Source organism: Heptranchias perlo, chromosome 6, assembly GCF_035084215.1.
Source record: "Heptranchias perlo isolate sHepPer1 chromosome 6, sHepPer1.hap1, whole genome shotgun sequence".
Classification (NCBI taxonomy): domain Eukaryota; kingdom Metazoa; phylum Chordata; class Chondrichthyes; order Hexanchiformes; family Hexanchidae; genus Heptranchias; species Heptranchias perlo.
Window position 1 is genome coordinate 42080712 of NC_090330.1, and position 21365 is coordinate 42102076.

The following is a 21365-nucleotide window of genomic DNA, read 5'->3' on the forward strand; positions in this document are numbered from 1 at the left end:
GCATCCTTTCCAACATAACATGCATTACTATCAATGTTCTGTAATTAGAGTCAAGAGCTTTTGCAAAGGCACTGAAGTCTCTGTCATTGATGTTCCTGAATAGTTTGGAGCAGGACATGTTACCTGATGATATCCGTTGAGAAAGGGATTAGAGATTCTGGAGGTAGTAGTTGATTTTTTTTCAGGGGAAATAGGGGAAAGAACTTAGTGTCCCTGAACAGGAGGAGGTAGGGGTGGGTTCTTGAACTCTGAATCAAGCATACTTGATGGGCCAAATATCTTTGTCTCACTCTGAAAAAGACACAAAAGGCATCAAGGGGTATGGGGAGAGAGCGGGAATATGGTATTGAGATAGAGGATCAGCATGATCATACTGAATGGTGGAGCAGGCTCGAAGGGCCGAATCACCTACTCCTGCTCCTTTTTTTCCACTTTTCTATGTTCAATATCAGTTTGTTTTTAGTTATCTACACAAATTTAAGCTACTACCTTCAGCAGACAGGCATTGATGTTCCTTAAATGAACGATCATTAGTCTATTTTTTTTCTCATTCAGATGGAATTAAATTACATCAAGTCTCAGCTAAACAGTCACCAATGTGGCATCCAAACTGTAAGTCCATCTCATAAATTGGGTGTCAGGAACTTTAAGAATAACAATGAAAACAGGGGCATTCATCCATAATGGTACAACTGGTCTTGGAAATAAGGTTGCCAACTCTGGTTGGACGTATTCCTGGAGGTTTTCATCAAATGACCTTTCACCTCCAATCGCCTCGCCCAGCCTTTTTTCTCATCCCCAATATTTTAATAACTAATAAATAAGTGTTCAAAGAAAATGAAAAAAATACAGAATTTTTTTTAAAGCTTCTATGATTTTTCTCCTGGGTTGCTCACAGCAGCGTCCAGGAGATTCACCTTTAATTTTTGGAGACTCCAGGACAATCCTGGAGGATTGGCAACCCTACTTGAAAGGTCAGTTTTACAATAGGACAGAAATAAAGTTGTTCTAAGCAACAGTGAAAGAGATAGGCCTGAAACTCAAAGAAAGTAAGAATGGTAATACAAAAAAATAACTCAGTGGCTTTTGGTCTACGGCGTGGTAGCTGCTCCAAAGAGCTCCCGCTAAACAAATTTATTTAAAGGACATTCATTTACATCAGGGCGCACAGACCTGGAGGACTTCAATACTGGCAGAAACTCATGGTCCACAGACTCCACCGGGAGTCGTGACTATTGTGTGATAGAAATAAATAGGGAGAAGGGGACAGATCCACCAGCAGGACTCCCGCGATCCTACTTAAGGGTTTCAACATAACCAGGTATCGTTAAATTGGAGAGCTTGATATTCTAAAGCCCCCCCAGACAGTGAATAGCTTCAGCAATCAGGTAAAATCATGTCTTATATCTTTTTTTTACAGGGTACATAGATTAAACCGGAGAGCATTTGAGAAGTGAAATTTAATGGGATTCAGGATAAAAAGAACACCTGTGGGAAGGAATTGACAAAGGGAATTTACAAGTGCAGACAGAAGTGAGAGGTTTTTGAGGGTGAGTGGATAGTGTCAGATTCAGTAAGTGACTCATCTCAGGTTAATGGTATGGTCAGCCTCCACTGAGAAGGTGACACATCCTCACCCATTGCCAACTCCTCTGTCTCCCTCACGCTCTGTGAATCCCCAGGTGACACTTCTCACTAACATCATCTAATTCCCCTCCGATGAAAGTATCTGGTGGGTGGAGTGAAGAAGCAAGTGATGCAGGGGTTGTGTTTGAGGGGATTGGGACAGGAGGTCTCTGCAGAAACTCACGGGTGGCTTGAATCCAAATTCATCTCTTTCATTTCCCTTTCTTCCCTCCTCCTCCTCCTCCTCATCATCATCATCGTTCACAAGGAGGTAGAAGTATTTATGGAAGCTTACTTAATGGACTGACCGTTACAGAAATTAATGTGACAATAATGCTAGTGTGAAGATACAACTAGAACATTTGCTCTGCTGCAGAAACCTAGGATATAACTATCGGTCTAGGGATGGAATTCCAGAGCTTAGGGCATAGGCAGCTGAAGGCATGGCCACCAATGGTACCAGGAATGAGGGACTTCAGTTATGTGGAGAGACTGGAGAAGCTGGGGTTGTTTTCCTTAGAGCACAGAAAGTTAAGAGGAGATTTGATAGAGATGTTCAAAATCATGAACGGTTTTGATAGAGTAAATAAGGAGAAACTGTTTCCAGTGGCAGAAGGGTCGGTAACCAAAGGACACAGATTTAAGATGACTGGCAAAAGAACCAGAGGCGACAGTGGAAACATTTTTTATGCAGAGAGTTGTTATGATCTGGAATGCACTGCCTGAAAGGGTGGTGGAAGCAGATTCAATAACGACTTTCAAAAGGGAATTGGATAAATACTTGAAGGGAAAAAAATTACAGTGCTATGGGGAAAGAATGGAGGAGTGGGACTAATTGGATAGTTCTGTCAAAGAGTCGGCACAGTCACGATGGACCGAATGGCCTCCTTCTGTGCTGTAACATACTATGATGCTATGACGTCTTACCTTGGGTGATTTTCAGAGGCTGGCAAACTTCTCTCATCTTCTGCCAGGTCCTTTGAATGTTGGAGACCATTTGACACTTTGTACCATCCATTCCATGCAGTATGGGTGGCTCTCCTGTAGAAACAGTGCCCTTTGGTACCAAACAAGGCAACTTTTCTTTGGCCCACTTCTTGAGCAAGCAGCTAAGATTCTTTGTGGGTGTGGCAGCATTGCTTTCCAGTGATGCACACTTGCTACCTGTGGTGTTCCTGCTGCCAACAAAGTAAATTCCCCTATTATCGACAGCTGTAGTCCCTCTAAGAGTTGCAGCTGTGATGATTTCCCATATCCCATTCAGCAAGCTCCAGGCAGCAGGTCCAATCCAACCGAAAGCTCGTGGTTTATCTGAACATTTTGTTATTTAGTAATTATTAGAGTACAGCCAGTATCTTACTTTAACTATAAAAAGATATCATTTTTCAACTAAATTTGTCCTTTTGTAGCTCAGCATTTTTGATGCAGACTCCTTTAAAGGTACATTGCTGATAAAATTCTGCAAAATGTTATTACATGTATACTTAAGGACAGAGTACTTTACATACAACTATAACATTTATCAAACTTTATCAATGTCTTACCTGCTTGTTCATAAGAATGTAGATAATGGGGTTAAACACAGTGCTGCATTTCACCAGGATGACTGGTACTACACTAGCTGTTGATGTCACTAAGTCTGGTTTATCAAAGGTTGCAAATAGTGCCATAACCCCATAAGGCATCCAGCAAAGTAAAAAACATACCACTGTGGTAATCACCATGAAATGGACATGGTATTCTCTCTGACGAGCCGCAGTCGTTTTGATCTTGCCAACCTGTTCAAATAAAAATTAGGAATTTGTATTTGCTATAGAATCCAGATACTCTATCCACACAGTACAATATACAGTATTTACAAATAAGACACTTTAATCCTGCCATCACTAATTTATCTAAGTGCAACAGAATTTTGTTACAAAGATTTATGAATCCAGTTTTGCTTCTTAGAGTTGGCAGCACTGTTATAATACTGCTGAGAGATTTACAGCTTTGTAAATATATAGCACAATCACATTCCTTGCAACTGATCGTGAAATTTTGTCAGCAAAATATAATTTGTGGCTCCTCATTCCAAAATACTGCTTTGGGGCTCCTACCTCCAGTTGTTATTTCTGCTGAAAGTGATTGAACACCACTGAATAGTGCAAGTAAGAATTCTTGTAACATCAGGGATTCCAACCTACAGTGTGCAATCATTTATAGCAGCAACAGCTTGTGGTATGGGGGCGAGGGAGGTGGAGGAGGAGAGTGGAGAGGCTGGGAACAGTACTTTGACCTGATAGGTGCTAAAAATATATCAATTTTGCAGTATAAAAGAATGCACTATTTTTAATATAAAAATTAAGTGTTCCAGATGAACGTGTCCCAGATGCACCCATAGAAAATTACTGTTATGCCTTCAGCACTTCTATTCTCCTTCATGCTTTCATGTACTTGATTTTTTTTCCTCCTAACTGAATAAATGTTCCATATAATTGCAGTTCAAGTGATAAGCCAGTGTCCCACTGCACCTTGAGTGTAATTACTTGTTTTCACATGTCATATGCTTATATTCAGGGTCATTTTGGAGTTGCCAGTTTTTTGTCGACGGTGCTAGCTTTTCTGAAGCTGTTGGTCAGCTTTTGCTAGCTTTCCAGATTGGGAATAATGCCTAACCTTTCACTTCCTTGTACAAGGAGTAATGTTTGCATTTGCTGGCTGCAAGATTTCAGTGACAACCTGCTGGAATTCTAGTGACTTGCGATCTCCCTGGGCTGCATATTGTGAGGGTCCTGCATATGATTCAACCACATACAAGAGTGTGATGGCTGACTGGTGCTGTGTGCTTTAAAGTACCTCCCCGCATGCCTGGTGCATCTTGCACTTCATGGCGAGGGATCAGGCAGCCATCAGTCTCTTTAAGTTTGTGCCTTCTTTCCTGAAATCCTTATAAAAGTTTTTATCGCTGCTGGTCAATCAGACTAGCTTTTCTCATTCAATAGCACCATTATTGTCAATATTTTTGTATATGGGCCCATGACCATGAAGAACTGGATTAAGTGCACAGTTATACTGCCACTTTGCCTTGGTGCAAAGTGCTTTTGGGTGCTTATTGATGCAAAAGTTGCAATATAACCAGGGATTATTACCAGCAATTACAGGCTAGTCAGTTTAACCTCGGTAGTGGGGAAGCTTTTAGAAATGATAATCTGGGACAAATTAACTGTCACTTGGACAAGTGTAGAATAATTAAGGAAAGCCAGCACGGGTTTGTTAGAGGCAAATCATATTTAACTAACTTGATTAAGTTGTTTGATGGGGTAACTGAGATGGTTGATGAGGGCAATACGGTTGATGTGGTGTATATGGACTTTCAAAAGGCATTTGATAAAGTGCCACATAATAGGTTTGTCAGCAAAATTGAAGCCCATGGAATAAAAGGGGCAGTGGTAGCATGGATAGGAAACTGGATAAGTAACAGGAAAGACAGAGTATTGATGAACAGTTGTCTTTCGGAATGGAGGGAGGTATACAGTGGTGTTCCCCAGGGGTCGGTACTAGGACCACTGCTTTTCTTAATATATATTAATGACTTGGACTTGGGTGTACAGGGCACAATTTCAAAATTTGCAGATGACACAAAACTTGGAAGTGTAGTGAACAATGAGGAAGATAGTGATAAACTTCAAGAGGACATTGACAGGTTGGTGGAATGGGCAGACACATGGCAGATGAAATTTAACGCATAGAAGTGTGAAGTGCTACATTTTGGTACGAAGAATGAGGAGAGGCTGTATAAACTAAAGGGTACAATTCTAAAGGGGGTGCAGGAACAGAGAGACCTGGGGGTGTATGTGCACAGGTCGTTGAAGGTGGCAGGGCAGGTTGAGAAAGTGGTTAAAAAAGCATACAGGATCCTGGGCTTTATAAATAGAGGCATAGTGTACCAAAGCAAGGAGGTTATGATGAACCTTTATAAAACACTGGTTCGGCCACAACTGGAGAATTGTGTCCAATTCTGGGCACCGCACTTTAGGAAGGATGTGAAGGCCTTAGATAGGGTGCAGAAAAGATTTACTAGAACGGTTCGAGGGATGAGGGACTTCAGTTACATGGATAGACTGGAGAAGCTGAGGTGGTTCTCCTGAGAGCAGAGAAGGTTTAGAGGAGATTTGTAGAGGTGTTCAAAATCATGACGGGTCTAGACAGAGTGGATAGAGAGAAACTGTTCCCATTGGCGGAAGGGTCGAGAATCAGAGGACACAGATTTAAGGTGATTGGCAAAAGAACCAAAAGCGACATGAGGAAAAACTTTTTTACGCAGCGAGTGATTATGAATGGGAATGCACTGCCTGAACGGGTGGTGGAGGCAGATTCAATCGCGGCTTTCAAAAGGGAATTGGATAAGTATTTGAAGGGAAAAGGTGGGGAAGTAGGACTAGCTGGATTGCTCTTGCAGAGAGCCAGCACAGGCTCGACGGGCCTAATAGGCTCCTTCTGTCCTATAATCATTCTATGATTAAGGTTCGAGTCTAATTGCAGCATAACTCCAACTCAATATGGGGTCACATTAGGACCTCTTGGGAACTTATAAAACTTTATATGGAATCTTTTTAATGCTTTGAGGGTACACACTCCCACCTGAGCTCTCCTAACATTCTGAGAGAGGAGCTCTGCATGTGTCCAAGCATACATTTGCAGAGCTCTTGTTTAGCTGTGACCTACAACAATGGGCAGTAGACAGTATACCTCTTGTTTGCTGACAGTGCTACGCAGTCCATGGCTATCAATCTGAGACAAGTATACACTATAATTACAGCTTAAGACTCGTTTCACTTATGACCATTGCAGCCAGCTGAGAGAGAAAACTTTCAATCCATCAGTCTGGGCTGAACTCACACCATGGTCCCAGAGGGGAAATGGTAATGTGCTCATTCAATGCATCACCCAGTCCCTTGGTGCAGGATTGGATGAGATCACTAAGATGTGATTGTCTTACTGGCTCCTTCCCATTCACTCTCAGCTTCTTCAAGTTGCATCTTTTTAGACCCACACATATTCTTAAAACTTATATGATTTAAATAAGTCAATTTTTTCCTTCAATACCAGCAATTCGAAATGCAAGTTATGTAAAATTACATAAGTAAACACAATTCAGAACATGAATAAATGAAGATTTGTGTGAAAGATTGGGCCTAATGCTGATGGCAGGAATTGAGCCTACCCAAAGACTCCCAAAGTAGGAATTAATACCCCATTAAAATATACAAAAACAAATAGGGTAAGGCAATTAATATTTTGTAAATTTGTATTTTTAATCAAACTGCAACAGAAATATTATTTTTCAAATGAACCTCTAAGATCCTGATTGCATATTTATTCAGAATGGTTCCACTCAAATTCATCCTAGTTGCTATCTGCAGAGACTGTGGTGTGGGAGTCCATCTTTTGTTTACTAGGACTGAAATTTTGACTTCCTTTAATGTTTTTGTGTACTGGACCAAAATTTAAATATTCACAATGTCAAATCTGATATCCACTGGGATTTGAGTTGTGTTCCACATATGACACAGGTGCATCCCAGCCCAAATACTTTTAGACACATACCACCCTGCAGACTAGGAGTTTTGTGGATACTCTGCTACCATGAGACATTGTAAATCATTAGAGACCACCAGGGATCACTTAATCCCCATCCGTTTGACTGCCAACTAGCCACTATAATTTTATAAATAGAAATAAAATAAAACCTGTCTTTTGTTTCTTTTTAGAGTAAAATTCTCCTTTTCTCTTGGAAGTTTGTCCTCTTTTTGTTCCCTGCCTATGCAACTGAGAGGGCAGATGCTCCCAGGCTGTCACCAACACCCCTGTATCTAGTTGCTAACAAGCAAAGGAACCATCCAGGCATGATTCTTCCCTCTAGTTTTCCCTTCTAGGAAATGTCACCAACTAGCAACTCCTTTCTCAAAACAGCTTAAGTCAGAAACTGAGTGAAGCTAGACTTGAACGTGCATTTGAGGCACACGATTGCATTTATATAGCACCTATCAGGCCAAAGCATCTCAAAGCACTTTGCACAATGAAGCACAGTGACTATTGTTATGTAGCCAAATCACGGGTCTCTACAAATATAATAACATGACTGCACCTCACCATGTGTCTAGTTATTTTTTAAAAATTCGTTCATGGGATGTGGGCATCGCTGGCCGGCATTTGTTGCCCATCCCTAATTGCCCTTGAGAATGTGGTGTTGAGCCGCCTTCTTGAACCGTTGCAGTCCGTGTGGTGACGGTTCTCCCACAGTGCTGTTAGGAAGGGAGTTGCAGGATTTTGACCCAGCGACGATAAAGGAACGGTGATATATTTCCAAGTCGGGATGGTGTGTGACTTGGAGGGGAACGTGCAGGTCATGTTGTTCCCATGTACTTGCTGCCCTTGTCCTTCTAGGTGGTAGAGGTCGAGGGTTTGGGAGGTGCTGTCGAAGAAGCCTTGGCGAGTTGCTGCAGTGCATCCTGTGGATGGTGCACACTGCAGCCACTGTGCGCCGGTGTTGAAGGGAGTGAATGTTTAGGGTGGTGGATGGGGTGCCAATCAAGCGGGCTGCTTTGTCCTGGATTGTCTCGAGCTTCTTGAGTGTTGTTGGAGCTGCACTCAGCCAAGCAAGTGGAGAGTATTCCATCACACTCCTGACTTGTGCCTTGTAGATGGTGGAAAGGCTTTGAGGAGTCAGGAGGTGAGTCACTCGCCGCAGAATACCCAGCCTCTGACCTGCTCTCGTAGCCACAGTATTTATATGGCTGGTCCAGTTAAGTTTCTGGTCAATGGTGACCCCCAGGATGTTGATGGTGGGGGATTCGGCGATGGTGATGCCGTTGAATGTCAAGGGGAGGTGATTAGACTCTCTCTTGTTGGAGATGGTCATTGCCTGGCACTTGTCTGGTGCAAATGTTACTTGCCACTTATGAGCCCAAGCCTGGATGTTGTCCAGGTCTTGCTACATGCGGGCTCGGACTGCTTCATTATTTGAGGGGTTGCGAATGGAACTGAACACTGTCCAATCATCAGCCAACATCCCCATTTCTGACCTTATGATGGAGGGAAGGTCATTGATGAAGCAGCTGAAGATGGTTGGGCCTAGGACACTGCCCTGAAGAACCACTGTTGCAATGTCCTGGGGCTGAGATGATTGGCATCCAACAACCACTACCATCTTCTTTTGTGCCAGGTATGACTCCAGCCACTGGAGAGTTTTCCCCTTGATTCCCATTGACTTCAATTTTGCCAGGGCTCCTTGGTGCCACACTCGGTCAAATGCTGCCTTGATGTCAAGGGCAGTCACTCTCACCTCATCTCTGGAATTCAGCTCTTTTGTCCATGTTTGGACTAAGGCTGTAATGAGGTCTGGAGCCGAGTGGTCCTGGCGGAACCCAAACTGAGCATCGGTGAGCAGGTTATTGGTGAGTAAGTGCCGCTTGATAGCACTGTCGACGACACCTTCCATCACTTTGCTGATGATTGAGAGTAGACTGATGGGGCGGTAATTGGCCGGATTGGATTTGTCCTGCTTTTTGTGGACAGGACATACCTGGGCAATTTTCCACATTGTCGGGTAGATGCCAGTGTTGTAGCTGTACTGGAACAGCTTGGCTAGAGGCGCAGCTAGTTCTGGAGTACAAGTCTTCAGTACTACAGCCGGAATGTTGTCGGGGCCCATAGCCTTTGCGGTATCCAGTGCACTCAGCCGTTGCTGTTATATAAGGTCAGATAATAAAGAATAATATGGCATTCTGACAATAATTTTCCACAAAAACTCATTGGATAATCTGTTTAAAAAGGGGCCGTCTTAGTCTGCACTAAAATAAATTACATTATTGATGGGAAGTAAAACTCATCTCTGTCAGCATCAATGAGCTGTGGAAGTCGGACTTCCTTTAAATATTCCTAAAGAGCATCTAAACATAATTACTTAACCTCCCGATGCTTCTATAGATGTTATTAATAGCCACATAGTTTAATGTAGGAAATAAGGGAAAACATGCCAATTTCCCTATATTTTATCAACTATTCTTTGCATTTAAACCATATTGAATAATTTTTCAAAGTCAGAATTGGACAACAGTAAAGGAGGAAGAGACAAACACCAGTAAGCAGCACATAGCTCAAGGTGGCTCTTATTTTAAAAAGTCCTAAAAATGCAAAACAAAAAGCTTTATTCTTTGATCCTTGATCTGGCTGTTATTGTAATGGAGGGAAAGAGTAGCTGGCCACATATTGCTCCTAAAATATCATCTCCTATTTCCGCAGATCTATAATGCAGGTGAAGCTGGAAGTCAAAGACAACAAGCACAATGAAGTGATTGACTAAGTTTAGTCTTTGGCCAGTATGGAACATGATGTGAGTGCAAAGACTGGGCAAAAGGGCTACTGAGCTCTCACCCTTTAATTGAACAACTCTGAAGCGCCTTTCTCCAGAAAATACCTATTTTACAAAAAAAAACACTTGACTGAGTGTTTGAAGTTCCAGTTAGTATTAAATTGTAATTCACAGATTGCTTCTTGTATCTTTCAGTGGCATTGTGCAAATTGCTGAACAGCCTGACACTTTATGCTCTACACAGCTGTAGAGTTGTTTCTTTCTTGTCACTAAGTGTAGGGAGGAAGAACATTTTCAACATTAAATACTATTCCCATCTACCTCAAACTTAAAAAGAAAATTGTATTAAAAACTCCCATCTTGCAGAGGTTTCAATTTTTGTTCCTGTAGAGACTCCCTGGGCTGGATTTTCCTTCTTTTTACTGTCTGTTTTTAGGCAGTGATGGGGTCCAGTAAATAGAGTGGTGTGGCTTACTGCTGCAAAATCAACCCAAAAAGTTGCATCAAAATTAGCTTCCTTAAAACTGGCTACTCTGCAGTACCACCCACCCATGAGTCTGCTCCGCTACTTATTAATGGGGAAGTGAGTGTGGCCTAGGTCTCCAAGCAATTTCCCTCAAACCCAACCTCTGAGACCATTGCCACTATAGAAGTGTAGATATGACCAGTAGTATGGAGGTGAGAACTGTGCACAGTACTCCAAGTGTGGTCTAACCCAGGTTGTATATAAATTTAACATTATCTCCCTGCTTTGTATTCTATTCCTCTAGAAATGAACCCCACTCCAATTCTTGAGTCCAAATCATTTATGCATATGAACAACAGTGGCCGTAGCATGAATCCCTGCAGGACACCACTTCCCACTTTCTGCCAGTCTGAGAAACTTCCCTTAACCCCTACCCTCTGTTTTCTGTTTTATAGCCATCTTTCATTCCATTCTGCTACCTGGCCCCTGACTCCACATGCCCTGATCTTTGTTATGAATCTCTTATGTGGTGCCTTCTTGAAGGCCTTGTGAAAGTCTATGTATACCACATCCACTGCATTGCCTTTATCTACTCTTCAAAGAATTCAATAAGATTGGTTCCTTTTAGAGGGCCATATTGAATATTTTTTATTATATTCCGCATCTTTAGACCACCTACTTTCCTGACTGTATCATCGCCCACGTCTGCTTCTGCATCAGCCCATCTGCTGCTGAAACCCTTATCATGTCTTTGTCACCTTCAGACTTGACTATTCCAATGCTCTCCTGACTGGCCTCCCATTCTCCACCTTCCTTAAACTTCAGCTCATCCAAAACTCTGCTGCCTGTATCCTATCTCGCACCAACACCTGCTCACCCATCACTCTTGCTGATCGACATTGGCTGCCAGTCCCCGAGCGCCTCAAATTTAAAATTCTCGATCTTTGTTTTTAAGTGCCTTCATGGCCTTGCCCCTTCCCATCTCTGTAACCTCCTCCAGCCCTTCAACTCCCCCCTCTCCAGTTCTTTGACACTGCCCTTTAGTGCATCTCCTTTTGGTCACCCTTCTTACTATTTCCTTCTTTGTCTCGGCGACCATTTTCATTCTGATTATGTCTCTGTGAAGCACCTTGGGTTGTTTTTCTACATTGAGTGCTATATAAATGCAAGTTGTTGTTGGTAAGATCCTCTTAGAGTAAGGCATCACAGAAGACATTTGTTTCCTGTATATTGATGACCAGTCCACAAGGTTCACAGTCCTAGAAGTTTTTATTTAGATTTTTCTGCCTGTCAATGCCTCAGAAGGCTATGCTTCTCACCCTCCCCCCCACCCCCAGAGGCTACTGGGGAGTTATGTTCGTTGCTGGCTAAAGACCTGAAGCCCACTTCCATCAAGAGGACAAAATTAGATCTTTCCAGGCAGCCTGGAGTGATCTTAACAAATCACACACCAGCAAACAATTGCTATCGGCAGCTAACAAGTCCAGGACTACACTCCATTCATTTTATTTTGGAAGCCTTTTGCTCTTGTTTTCTGAACATGTTGCCCTAGAAATTTGATCATGCAGACCACCAGATTAGTTACTCTGTCCTGCATACCAACAATCAGGAATGTTGTTGACTCACCTGTCTTACTTCATAAACGATCAATCCGTAGCAGTAGACCATAATGGAGGTCTCGGCACTCTACACCACGATGGACGTCTCGGCACTCTACACCAGTATCCCCCACGATGACGGCATCGCTGCAACAGTCTCAGTACTCAACACCAACAACAGCCAATCTCCAGACGCCATCCTACAACTCATCCGCTTCATCCTGGATCACAATGTCTTCACCTTCGATAACCAGTTCTTTACCCAAACACACGGAACAGCCACGGGGACCAAATTCGCACCCCAATACGCCAACATTTTCATGCACAAGTTCGAGCGCAACTTCTTCACTGCACAGGACTTCCAACCAACGCTATACACCAGATACATCGACGACATTTTCTTCCTATGGACCCACGGCGAAGAATCACTGAAGAGACTACACGATAACATCAACAAATTCCAACCCACCATCAAACTCACCATGGACTACTCCTCAGAATCAGTTTCTTTCTTGGACACACAAATCTCCATCAAAGACGGGCACCTCAGCACCTCACTCTACCGCAAGCCCACGGACAACCTCACGATGCTCCACTTTTCCAGCTTCCACCCTAACCACGTCAAAGAGGCTATCCCCTATCGACAGGCCCTGCGAATACACAGGATCTGCTCAGACGAGGAGGAACGCGATGGACACCTACAAACGCTGAAAGACGCCCTCGTAAGAACGGGATATGACGCTCGACTTGTCGATCGACAGTTCTGATGGGCCACAGCGAAGAATCGCATAGACCTCCTCAGAAGACAAACACAGGACGCAACCAGCAGAGTACCCTTCGTCGTCCAGTACTTCCCCAGAGTGGAGAAACTACGCCATGTTCTCCGCAGCCTTCAACATGTCATCGATGACGACGGACACCTCACTAAGGCCATCCCCACGCCTCCACTACTCGCCTTCAAACAGCCACCCAACCTCAAACAGACAATCGTTCGCAGCAAATTACCCAGCTTTCAGGAGAACAGCGTCCACGACACCACACAACCCTGCCACGGCAACCTCTGCAAGACATGCCAGATCATCGACACAGATACCACCATCACACGAGAGGACACCACCCACCAGGTACATGGTTCATACTCCTGTGACTCAGCCAACGTTGTCTACCTCATACGTTGCAGGAAAGGATGCCCCGGAGCATGGTACATTGGCGAGACCATGCAGACACTGCGACAACGGATGAATGGACACCGCACAACAATCGCCAGACAGGAGGGTTCCCTCCCAATCGGGGAACACTTCAGCAGTCAAGGACATTCAGCCACCGATCTTCGGGTAAGCGTTCTCCAAGGCGGCCTTCGAGACACACGACAACGCAAAATCGTCGAGCAGAAATTGATAGCCAAGTTCCGCACCCATGAGGACGGCCTCAACCGGGATCTTGGGTTCATGTCACGCTACACGTAACCGCACCAGCAGGAAAAAAAAGTTATCTGTTTTTAATACAACTGGACATTCTCTCTCTCTCTCTCTCTCTCTCTGCCTTTCGGGTCTCTTTCTCTATCTTTCTGTGTAATCTGACCCACTGTGTATTCAGTATACTGGGACGTACTGTTTTCCATGGCTAACCTGTCTGAACACCAACAACACCTTTGATTGGTGTGAGCATGTCCCAGCCTAATATAAGATATGTGATTTGAGAACCTTTCACTCACTCACCTGACGAAGGAGATAATCTCCGAAAGCTTGTGATTTTCAAATAAAACTGTTGGACTATAGCCTGGTGTTGTAAGATTCCTTACATTTGTCCACCCCAGTCCATCACTGGCATCTCCACATCATAATAAGGATAGGTAGAGCCAGAAGATGAAGAGATAAATAACATAGGATATTTCAATCCTGGTGTGGGCTTTCCAGTGAACTGAACAGCTGATTTTGGCCCCTCAGGACCATAAGCACTCCAGCCAAAGAGAGGGGGCACTGTCCAAAGAAATGAATACAACCAGGTGATGCCAAGTGCCAACTAGAGGCATGCTGGATACATTCAATCACTGTACAGCTCTGATCATAGGAAAGGAAGCAAAGTGACATGAGACAGACTATACTTGAAAGCAGAAGACGATCCATTGTCACTAAGTATATATATCACTAGCATTGCTCATGGTGACTCAGAGGATACGCTGTTTTATAACAATAGAGTGCTATCAACATAATGTGAAGGGTAAAGTGTGATTAAGAAAGTGCTGCAGGAAGTAAGTGTGACATTTACAGGAAATTATACACAAGATTTTTAATGTATTATAGCTAAGAGGTAGAGAGAGATTTAAAAATTTTCACAAAGTGGATGAAGAATAGTCAATAAATACATATGAAGGAAAAGAGATGTTTTTCTTGAGCTAGAAGATATCAATGAGGAGAAAATAAGAGGAGATAATGGGGTAGATTTTCTTCTCTTACGGGCCTGTGGACTATTTGGTTCCCAAAAGAAAGGAAAAGGAGGCAGATACTTTTTCGCCGATTCTCTGACTGCTTTACATCACCCAGGAATTTTCTGGGATCCCCCAAAGGGAGGCGGAGTGCCACTTGCCTAATTTTCCTCCACATTTGATGGCTTGGTGCCCAAAAACAGAAGAAGTTGGCTTTAGCTCTTGTGCCCAGCCCATCTCAGAGCAAAGGATGTGAGTGGGGCAAACTTCAAAAAGTGCAATCAGCCTGGCAAATAATTAGGGTTTATTGATTTAAGTTCTAAGGTATACATTAGGTATAAAAGACTACACTTGTTCTAGTTATTCAGTGGTGATTATTTTCATCTACTGTTTAAAGTTGTAATAGCATGGATAGAACAGGAATGTTAGGATTGTAACTTTTACTCCGTCAGTCCCAGATTCCTACTGAGGCACCTCTGGATTTCCACAAGTTAATGGTTAATCTCTGGTACAAGATTGAATCTTTTAACACAAGTTTATGGGCAAAATTTTCTGACATTCTGTGCCACTGGTGGGGTTTTGCATATGGTGAGTGAATTATCGGAAAATCGTGGGTGCATAACCTGTGATTTTCTATCTTCCGAACAAGATTGGGACAAATAGGCTTTGGGAACCACTGGCAAGTTTACTTAGCTGACACCTCATCTTGGTTTCACATGTATTTATGCATAAAGCTTAATCTGGATGTGTCTGTGATGTAACCATCTCAATCTTCAGACTTTGGGCTTTCAATTGGCTGAAAAAAGCAACCATCAGTCTGCTTCCATGAGAAAAGAAAAATGGGTTATAATAGAAAGATTCCTAGACTAGATTTTTTTGAAAAACTAATGTTAAAATAATAAAAAAAGAGATTGGGAAGGGGAAAGAATGGGCTGAGTAAGTAAAAGCATTGAAACGTTTTTAGTTTTACTTAAAATTGTATTTTAAGAATGTACTTTATTTATATGGGGTTGTCATTATAATAATAGTTGTTCCTAGCATTGTTACTGTAATATTAGGTGTTTGTTTCAGTACCAATGGTGTGTTAGCTGTAAACTTAAAAACATTGGTTAGTCCAGGGAGATTGTTGTTTTCCTTGACCTGCCAGCAGTCTAAAGTCCTTACATGATGTAAAACATTGCATAAAATGTTAACAATATACATTAGCGGTACTGGCTTTGGTTAATACTATACATTAACCAGAATCAGAGATATTCATGTCTCTTCTGTTCTACCCTAAGCAGGTTTTTGCAAGACAGACCTTACACCTCTTCTAGAAAGAGTTCAAGGAGTCAAGTACTGTTACAGTGAATTAGCCTCACTTCCATATTTCACTTTCAACCATTAATTGGCCTCACATCTATTATCCCTACCTTATCCCCATACCAGCCACTGTGACAAACTTGCCAAGTTGCAGAAATGAATTTTAGTGAGTCTGCTTGGCAAATGGACTGAACCACTTTGCCTCAAAAACAAATGTTCAGATATTATGGTCCCCAAAAATAGGCAGTCCATGATCCCAGTGGTTGCTCCGGAGTCTGTAGGGTCAGCTGGAGGGCACTTAATTTGAATGGGGCCAGCGGACACCTGTGCCACTACATGCACACCTCTGGTGCCTCAGCCTGAAGCAGCCGGAAAATCCGTGCTTGCCCATTGCTGCAGCGGGAGTTCCCCAGGCCATCCCGACCTCATTGAGGACCCCTTCAGTCTGCGTAAGGAGATGGATTTTTAAAAAAATTATAGTTTTAATGGTGCTTCCCTGGCCTGGACCCCCCATCCACCCCCAGTGGGGCCCACTTGCATCTATGCAGAAACCAGAATGCCTCATCACTCTCGGTGTACTGACCTCCTGACTTACACCAGGTCCCAACTGAGCCAGGGAAGTGGGAACCCTAGGTGTCCCCAACCCCAGCTCAACCCGTGGGGCTGCCCGCCGATGCCATTGGCTGTTTAGGGGTGGACGGAGGTTTTCTGGCAGACAACCTGAGGAAATTCAAGGCCTTTGTGCTAAAGCCCTTGTGTGTTTGGTCTTGTCTGTACTAAAGCCACTGAATTTTATAAAATGTTAAAAATGTAGTGTAGAAAATACAAAGCTTATAATACAGGCTTTGCATTTAAGCCCAATATTTCTGACCTTTGATCTAGAGATTAGAGGGTAGAGTTCACTCCCAGTGGATAATTTTAATTGCCAGGAGTGCATATCAGAAATCCAGCCGCAGAGATCACCGGGCCCCAAAGGATTTCCCGTTAATTCAAATTAAATTTCCCTGATGGGTGAAGCACAACACCAGGTGCACGAACTTGTAAAGCTTGTCAAATTTATGTCAAGTTTTTTGTCTGATTATGCTTCTGTGAAGCGCTTTGCTGCATTTTACTGCGTTAAAGGTGCTACATTAATGCAAATTGTTATTGTTATATTCACAGTGCAGTACAGCAGCAAAGGTGTCCTCTAGTGGGCTTTATGAGAGGTGTCAGAAATCTATTATATAAAAAAAATCAACTGGCTTTATAGGTATCGGTTATGTTTAGATACAAATTGCCAGCTCATTTCAAATTGTCCAACATGTTTTCAACTACAAATCTTCCATCAGGTTCAGTCCTTAGTAAACAGAATATTTATACAAGTTCTTGGAATGAGCTCCTAAATTAATTTTCTACAGAACAGAAAACGGTTCGAAGTCACTTTCATGAAAATAACAACTAACCAACTCTTGAGTTAAAAAGAAGAGAGGCAGCAATGGTGGCCCATTAAAGCTCGTGATGAAAAGATGGGGACTGTGCCATTAAGGTTGTTGCCCAGAAGGAGAGGAAATTGAAGGAATTTTAAAATCCAGGAAAAGAGGCAATAGTGAAAAAGAGGAATTTATGACTAAGGACGAGAAGCAGCATAAAGGCTGGAGGTGAGCGAAGGCAGAGTGAAGAAGATACTAGACAAAGGCACTTTCTGACTATGGGAACATGTTTTGTGTATAAATGTGCATGTGTGCTCATGGGGGAGGGATGGAAGAAGAGGAGGTGAAAACTCGTGACTGGCTGCTTCGGGGGGAAGCAACAACAGCAAGTTGTGGAATCATAGGCAAGTGAGAAGATTAAAAAAAAAACTGGCAATGCTGGAAATCTGAAGTTAAAACAGAAACTGTTGGAAATATACAGCAGATCTGTCAGCGTGTGGAAAGAGAAAAAATGTGTTAAGGTTTCAGTTGCCCACCCTGCATTAGAACTGGAAACTGGAAGCCTGGAGCTCCAAATCAAGAAGGAGAAAACAACAGGTAAAAGTCCAGATTAAGTATGCTAATTACAGTAACAAAGAAGCAACTAATGGGTTCAATAGTCTGTTGTAAACAAGTTTTTAATCATAACGATGCACTATACAACACTTACTCAACTTTTTTATTCGTTCATGGGATGTGGGTGTCGCTGGTGAGGCCAGCATTTATTGCCCATCCCTAATTGCCCTTGAGAAGGTGGTGGTGAGCCGCCTTCTTAAATCGCTGCAGTCCGTCCGGTGAAGGTTCACCCACAATGCTGTTAGGAAGGGAGTTCCAGGATTTTGACCCAGCGACGATGAAGGAAAGGCGATATATTTCCAAGTGACTTGGAGGGGAATGTGTAGGTGGTGTTGTTCCCATGTACCTGCTGCTCTTGTCCTTCTAGGTGGTAGAGGTTGCGGGTTTGGGAGGTGATGTTGAAGAAGCCTTGGCGAGTTGCTGCAGTGCATCCTGTGGATGGTACACATTGTACCACGGTGCACCGGTGGTGAAGGGAGTGAATGTTTAGAGTGGTGGATGGGGTGCCAATCAAGTGGGCTGCTTTGTCCTGGATGCTTCTTGAGTGTTGTTGGAGCTGCATTCATCCAGGCAAGTGGAGAGTATTCCATCACATTCCTGACTTGTGCCTTGTAGATGGTGGAAAGGCTTTGGGGAGTCAGGAGGTGAGTCACTCGCTGCAGAATACCCAGCCTCTGACCTGCTCTTGTAGCCACAGTATTTATGTGGCTGGTCCAGTTAAGTTTCTGGTCAATGGTGACCCCCAGGATGTTGATGGTGGGGGATTTGGCGATGGTAATGCAGTTAAATGTCATGGGGAGGTGGTTAGACTCTCTCTTGTTGGAGATGGTCATTGCCTGGAAATTGACTGGCGCGAATGTTATTTGCCACTTATCAGCCCAAGCCTGGATGTTGTCCAGGTCTTGCTGCATGCGGGCTCGGACTGCTTCATTATTTGAGGGGCTGCGAATGGAACTGAACACTGTGCAATCATCAGCGAACATCCCCATTTCTGACCTTATGATGGAGGGAAGGTCATTGATGAAGCAGCTGAAGATGGTTGGCTCTAGGACACTGCCCTGAGGAACTCCTGCAGCAATGCCCTGGGGCTGAGATGATTGTCCTCCAACAACCACTACCATCTTCCTTTGTGCTAGGTACGACTCCAGCCACTGGTGAATTAATCACTGAAGAATAAGAAACAACTTATCATTATAGTTCAGGCTTTTTCCCAACACTTGTTCTTGTATACACAACTAGTCTAATTTCCTTAAAAAGCCACTTGTTTATGAACCCAAACCTGTATCTCTATTCATCACCATATACAGGATATTGTGTCAGATTTAACAATTAACCTATAATTGCAATAAACATCTTACTGGACGATACCCAGCATATTCTCACAATGACTTTGAAGACTGCAAATAAACCGTCACCAGTCTTCAGTCTCTGTCACAAATTTTATTCCCTTGCCACTGATTCCATCCTCCTCCCTGGCCACTATTGTAGGCTGAAGCAGACTGTTCGTAACCTTCATCTCCTATTCAACCCTGAGCTGAGCCTCAGACCTCATATCCTTTCCATCACTTAGACTGCCTTATTCTGACTCCCCAATATTGCCCATCTTCAAACCTACTTCAGCCCCTTGCCACTGAAACCCCTCTACATGCCTTTGTCATCTCCTGATTTGACAACCCAACATGCTCCTCGCTGGTCATGCTCCAGCCTCTATAAACTCCAACCTATCAAAAACTCTGCCACCTGTATCCTGTCCTGCACTAAGTCCTGTTTCCCCCTCATCCTGTCCAGAATAATCTACATTGGCTCCCCCTCCCCCAACAGATTACATTTTAAATCCTCATCTTCATCTTTAAATTCCTCCATGGCTTCACCACACTCTATTGCTGCAATCTCCTCCAGCTCTATATCCCCCCCATTCCTCGGACTCTGGCTTCTTGTGCATCATCCTCTCCCTGTGTCCCACCATCACCACCTGTGCTAACTGTGTCCTACTCTTTGGAATGCCTTCCCTATATCTCTCTGCTCTTCCACCTCTCTTTCTTCCTTTAACAATCTTCTCTAACCCATGTCTTCGACAAAGCCTTCGGTCACCCCTCCCTAATCTCTCTGTTACAAATTCCAGTCTGCTGTAGATCCGTTCTCGGGTTCAGTGGCGTCCATCATTTCGGTAAGCAGTCTCAGCATCTTACTTTTATGGGAGTTGACTCACACTGCCCTGTATCTACCTGCTCAATAGCTTAACCCAGAGGTATAACCAGAATGCTCCCTTATGACCTGAACCAGAAATTCATGTCTTTTGCAGGTGTACTTCTTCGATCTCTCTGAAGGTGGACCAAGCAAACATTCGGGAAGTCAAATAAGAAGAGAAAATGCTGGAAGTACTCAGCAGGTCAGGTAGCATCTGTGGAAAGAGAAACAGAGTTAACGTTTCAGGTCGATGGTCCTCGACCTAAAACATTAACTCTGCTTCTCTCTCCACAGATACTGTCTGACCTGCTGAGTATTTTCAGTGTTTTCTACCTTTATTTCAGATTTCCAGCATCCGTAGTATTTTGCTTTTGATTTGGTGAGGCAAGGTTGATATAAGTTGTTAAGCTGTTTTACTTCACATATGTGAACATACACAGCAACAGTCATGATCAGACTGACTTAGTTCAATCAGTACAGCTTATCTTCACTATTCAAAATAAAGAACATGCCATGCTTCCGACATCAATGGGTCATCTTACTTGACAAATAATATGGGCGCTATATTAGGCCGTGTAACGCCCGTTGTTTCGGCCCCTCTGACATCCAAGATGGCGTCTTGGATGCACATGCATGTTTCCTGCGTCACGTGAGCCAGTCGCCATATTGGTATAGGAGTTAGCGCATGTGCTAATCCCGAACGCTGGAAGCATGTAAAGTAGGGAGAAAATGGCTGCAATCAGTGTGCAACATTGATTTAAAGTGATACACACAATTTTGAACCTTAACGCTCAACTCAACGCATAGTCTTATCCCCGACCATCTAAACGTTTCTTACAGTGCCTGAAGAACCCCCCACTCCCACCCCACCAGCACTATTTAAAGGGCCATGCAGATGTTGCAGGTTAGTTGCTCGATTATTGCTTCTGGCTGCTGGAGGAGTAGGAAGTGTTTTTTAAAGCTCCCGATTCTTATTGAGAGTTCCTACACTACTTTTGAGAGTGCTTTGGCAGGTATGGCCTTACGGGTCAGAAAGTTACAACCCTGGTGGAACAACGTTCCTGCCAACCATGGGCGGTCTGCTAGGGCTCCCGTTGGGCATTGAGCATGACTGGGAGCATGCGGAGAGGGCATGCCCAGCAGGTCAAGCTGCGAAGAGACGGAGGACGAGGAGGCGCAGGGCACTGAGCAGGAGGCCCTACCCAATGAGGGTCTTCAGGGATCAATTCTCTTACCTCAACATGACCGAGGAGGATTGCATCCGACGCCTGAGGTTCACCAAGGAAACCATCACCGAGATCTGTCAACTGGTACGGCCACAACTGCAGCCTCAGAGCAGGGCGAGGACAGCATTGCCTGTGGCTGTGAAGGTCACCGTGGT

General features: G+C 43.6%; 1 protein-coding gene across 1 annotated transcript in view; it reads right to left on the reverse strand.

Moving 5' to 3' along the window:
* Positions 1 to 204: 204 nt before the first annotated feature.
* The window catches only part of LOC137323178 (pinopsin-like), a 31440-nt gene continuing 10279 nt past the window's right edge, over positions 205 to 21365 (reverse strand). Inside the window, 7 exon segments of the mRNA XM_067986687.1 lie at positions 205 to 291; positions 3171 to 3404; positions 12075 to 12123; positions 13891 to 13981; positions 13984 to 14067; positions 14070 to 14149; positions 16308 to 16313. Of these exon segments, the coding sequence (XP_067842788.1) occupies positions 205 to 291; positions 3171 to 3404; positions 12075 to 12123; positions 13891 to 13981; positions 13984 to 14067; positions 14070 to 14149; positions 16308 to 16313 (631 nt within the window).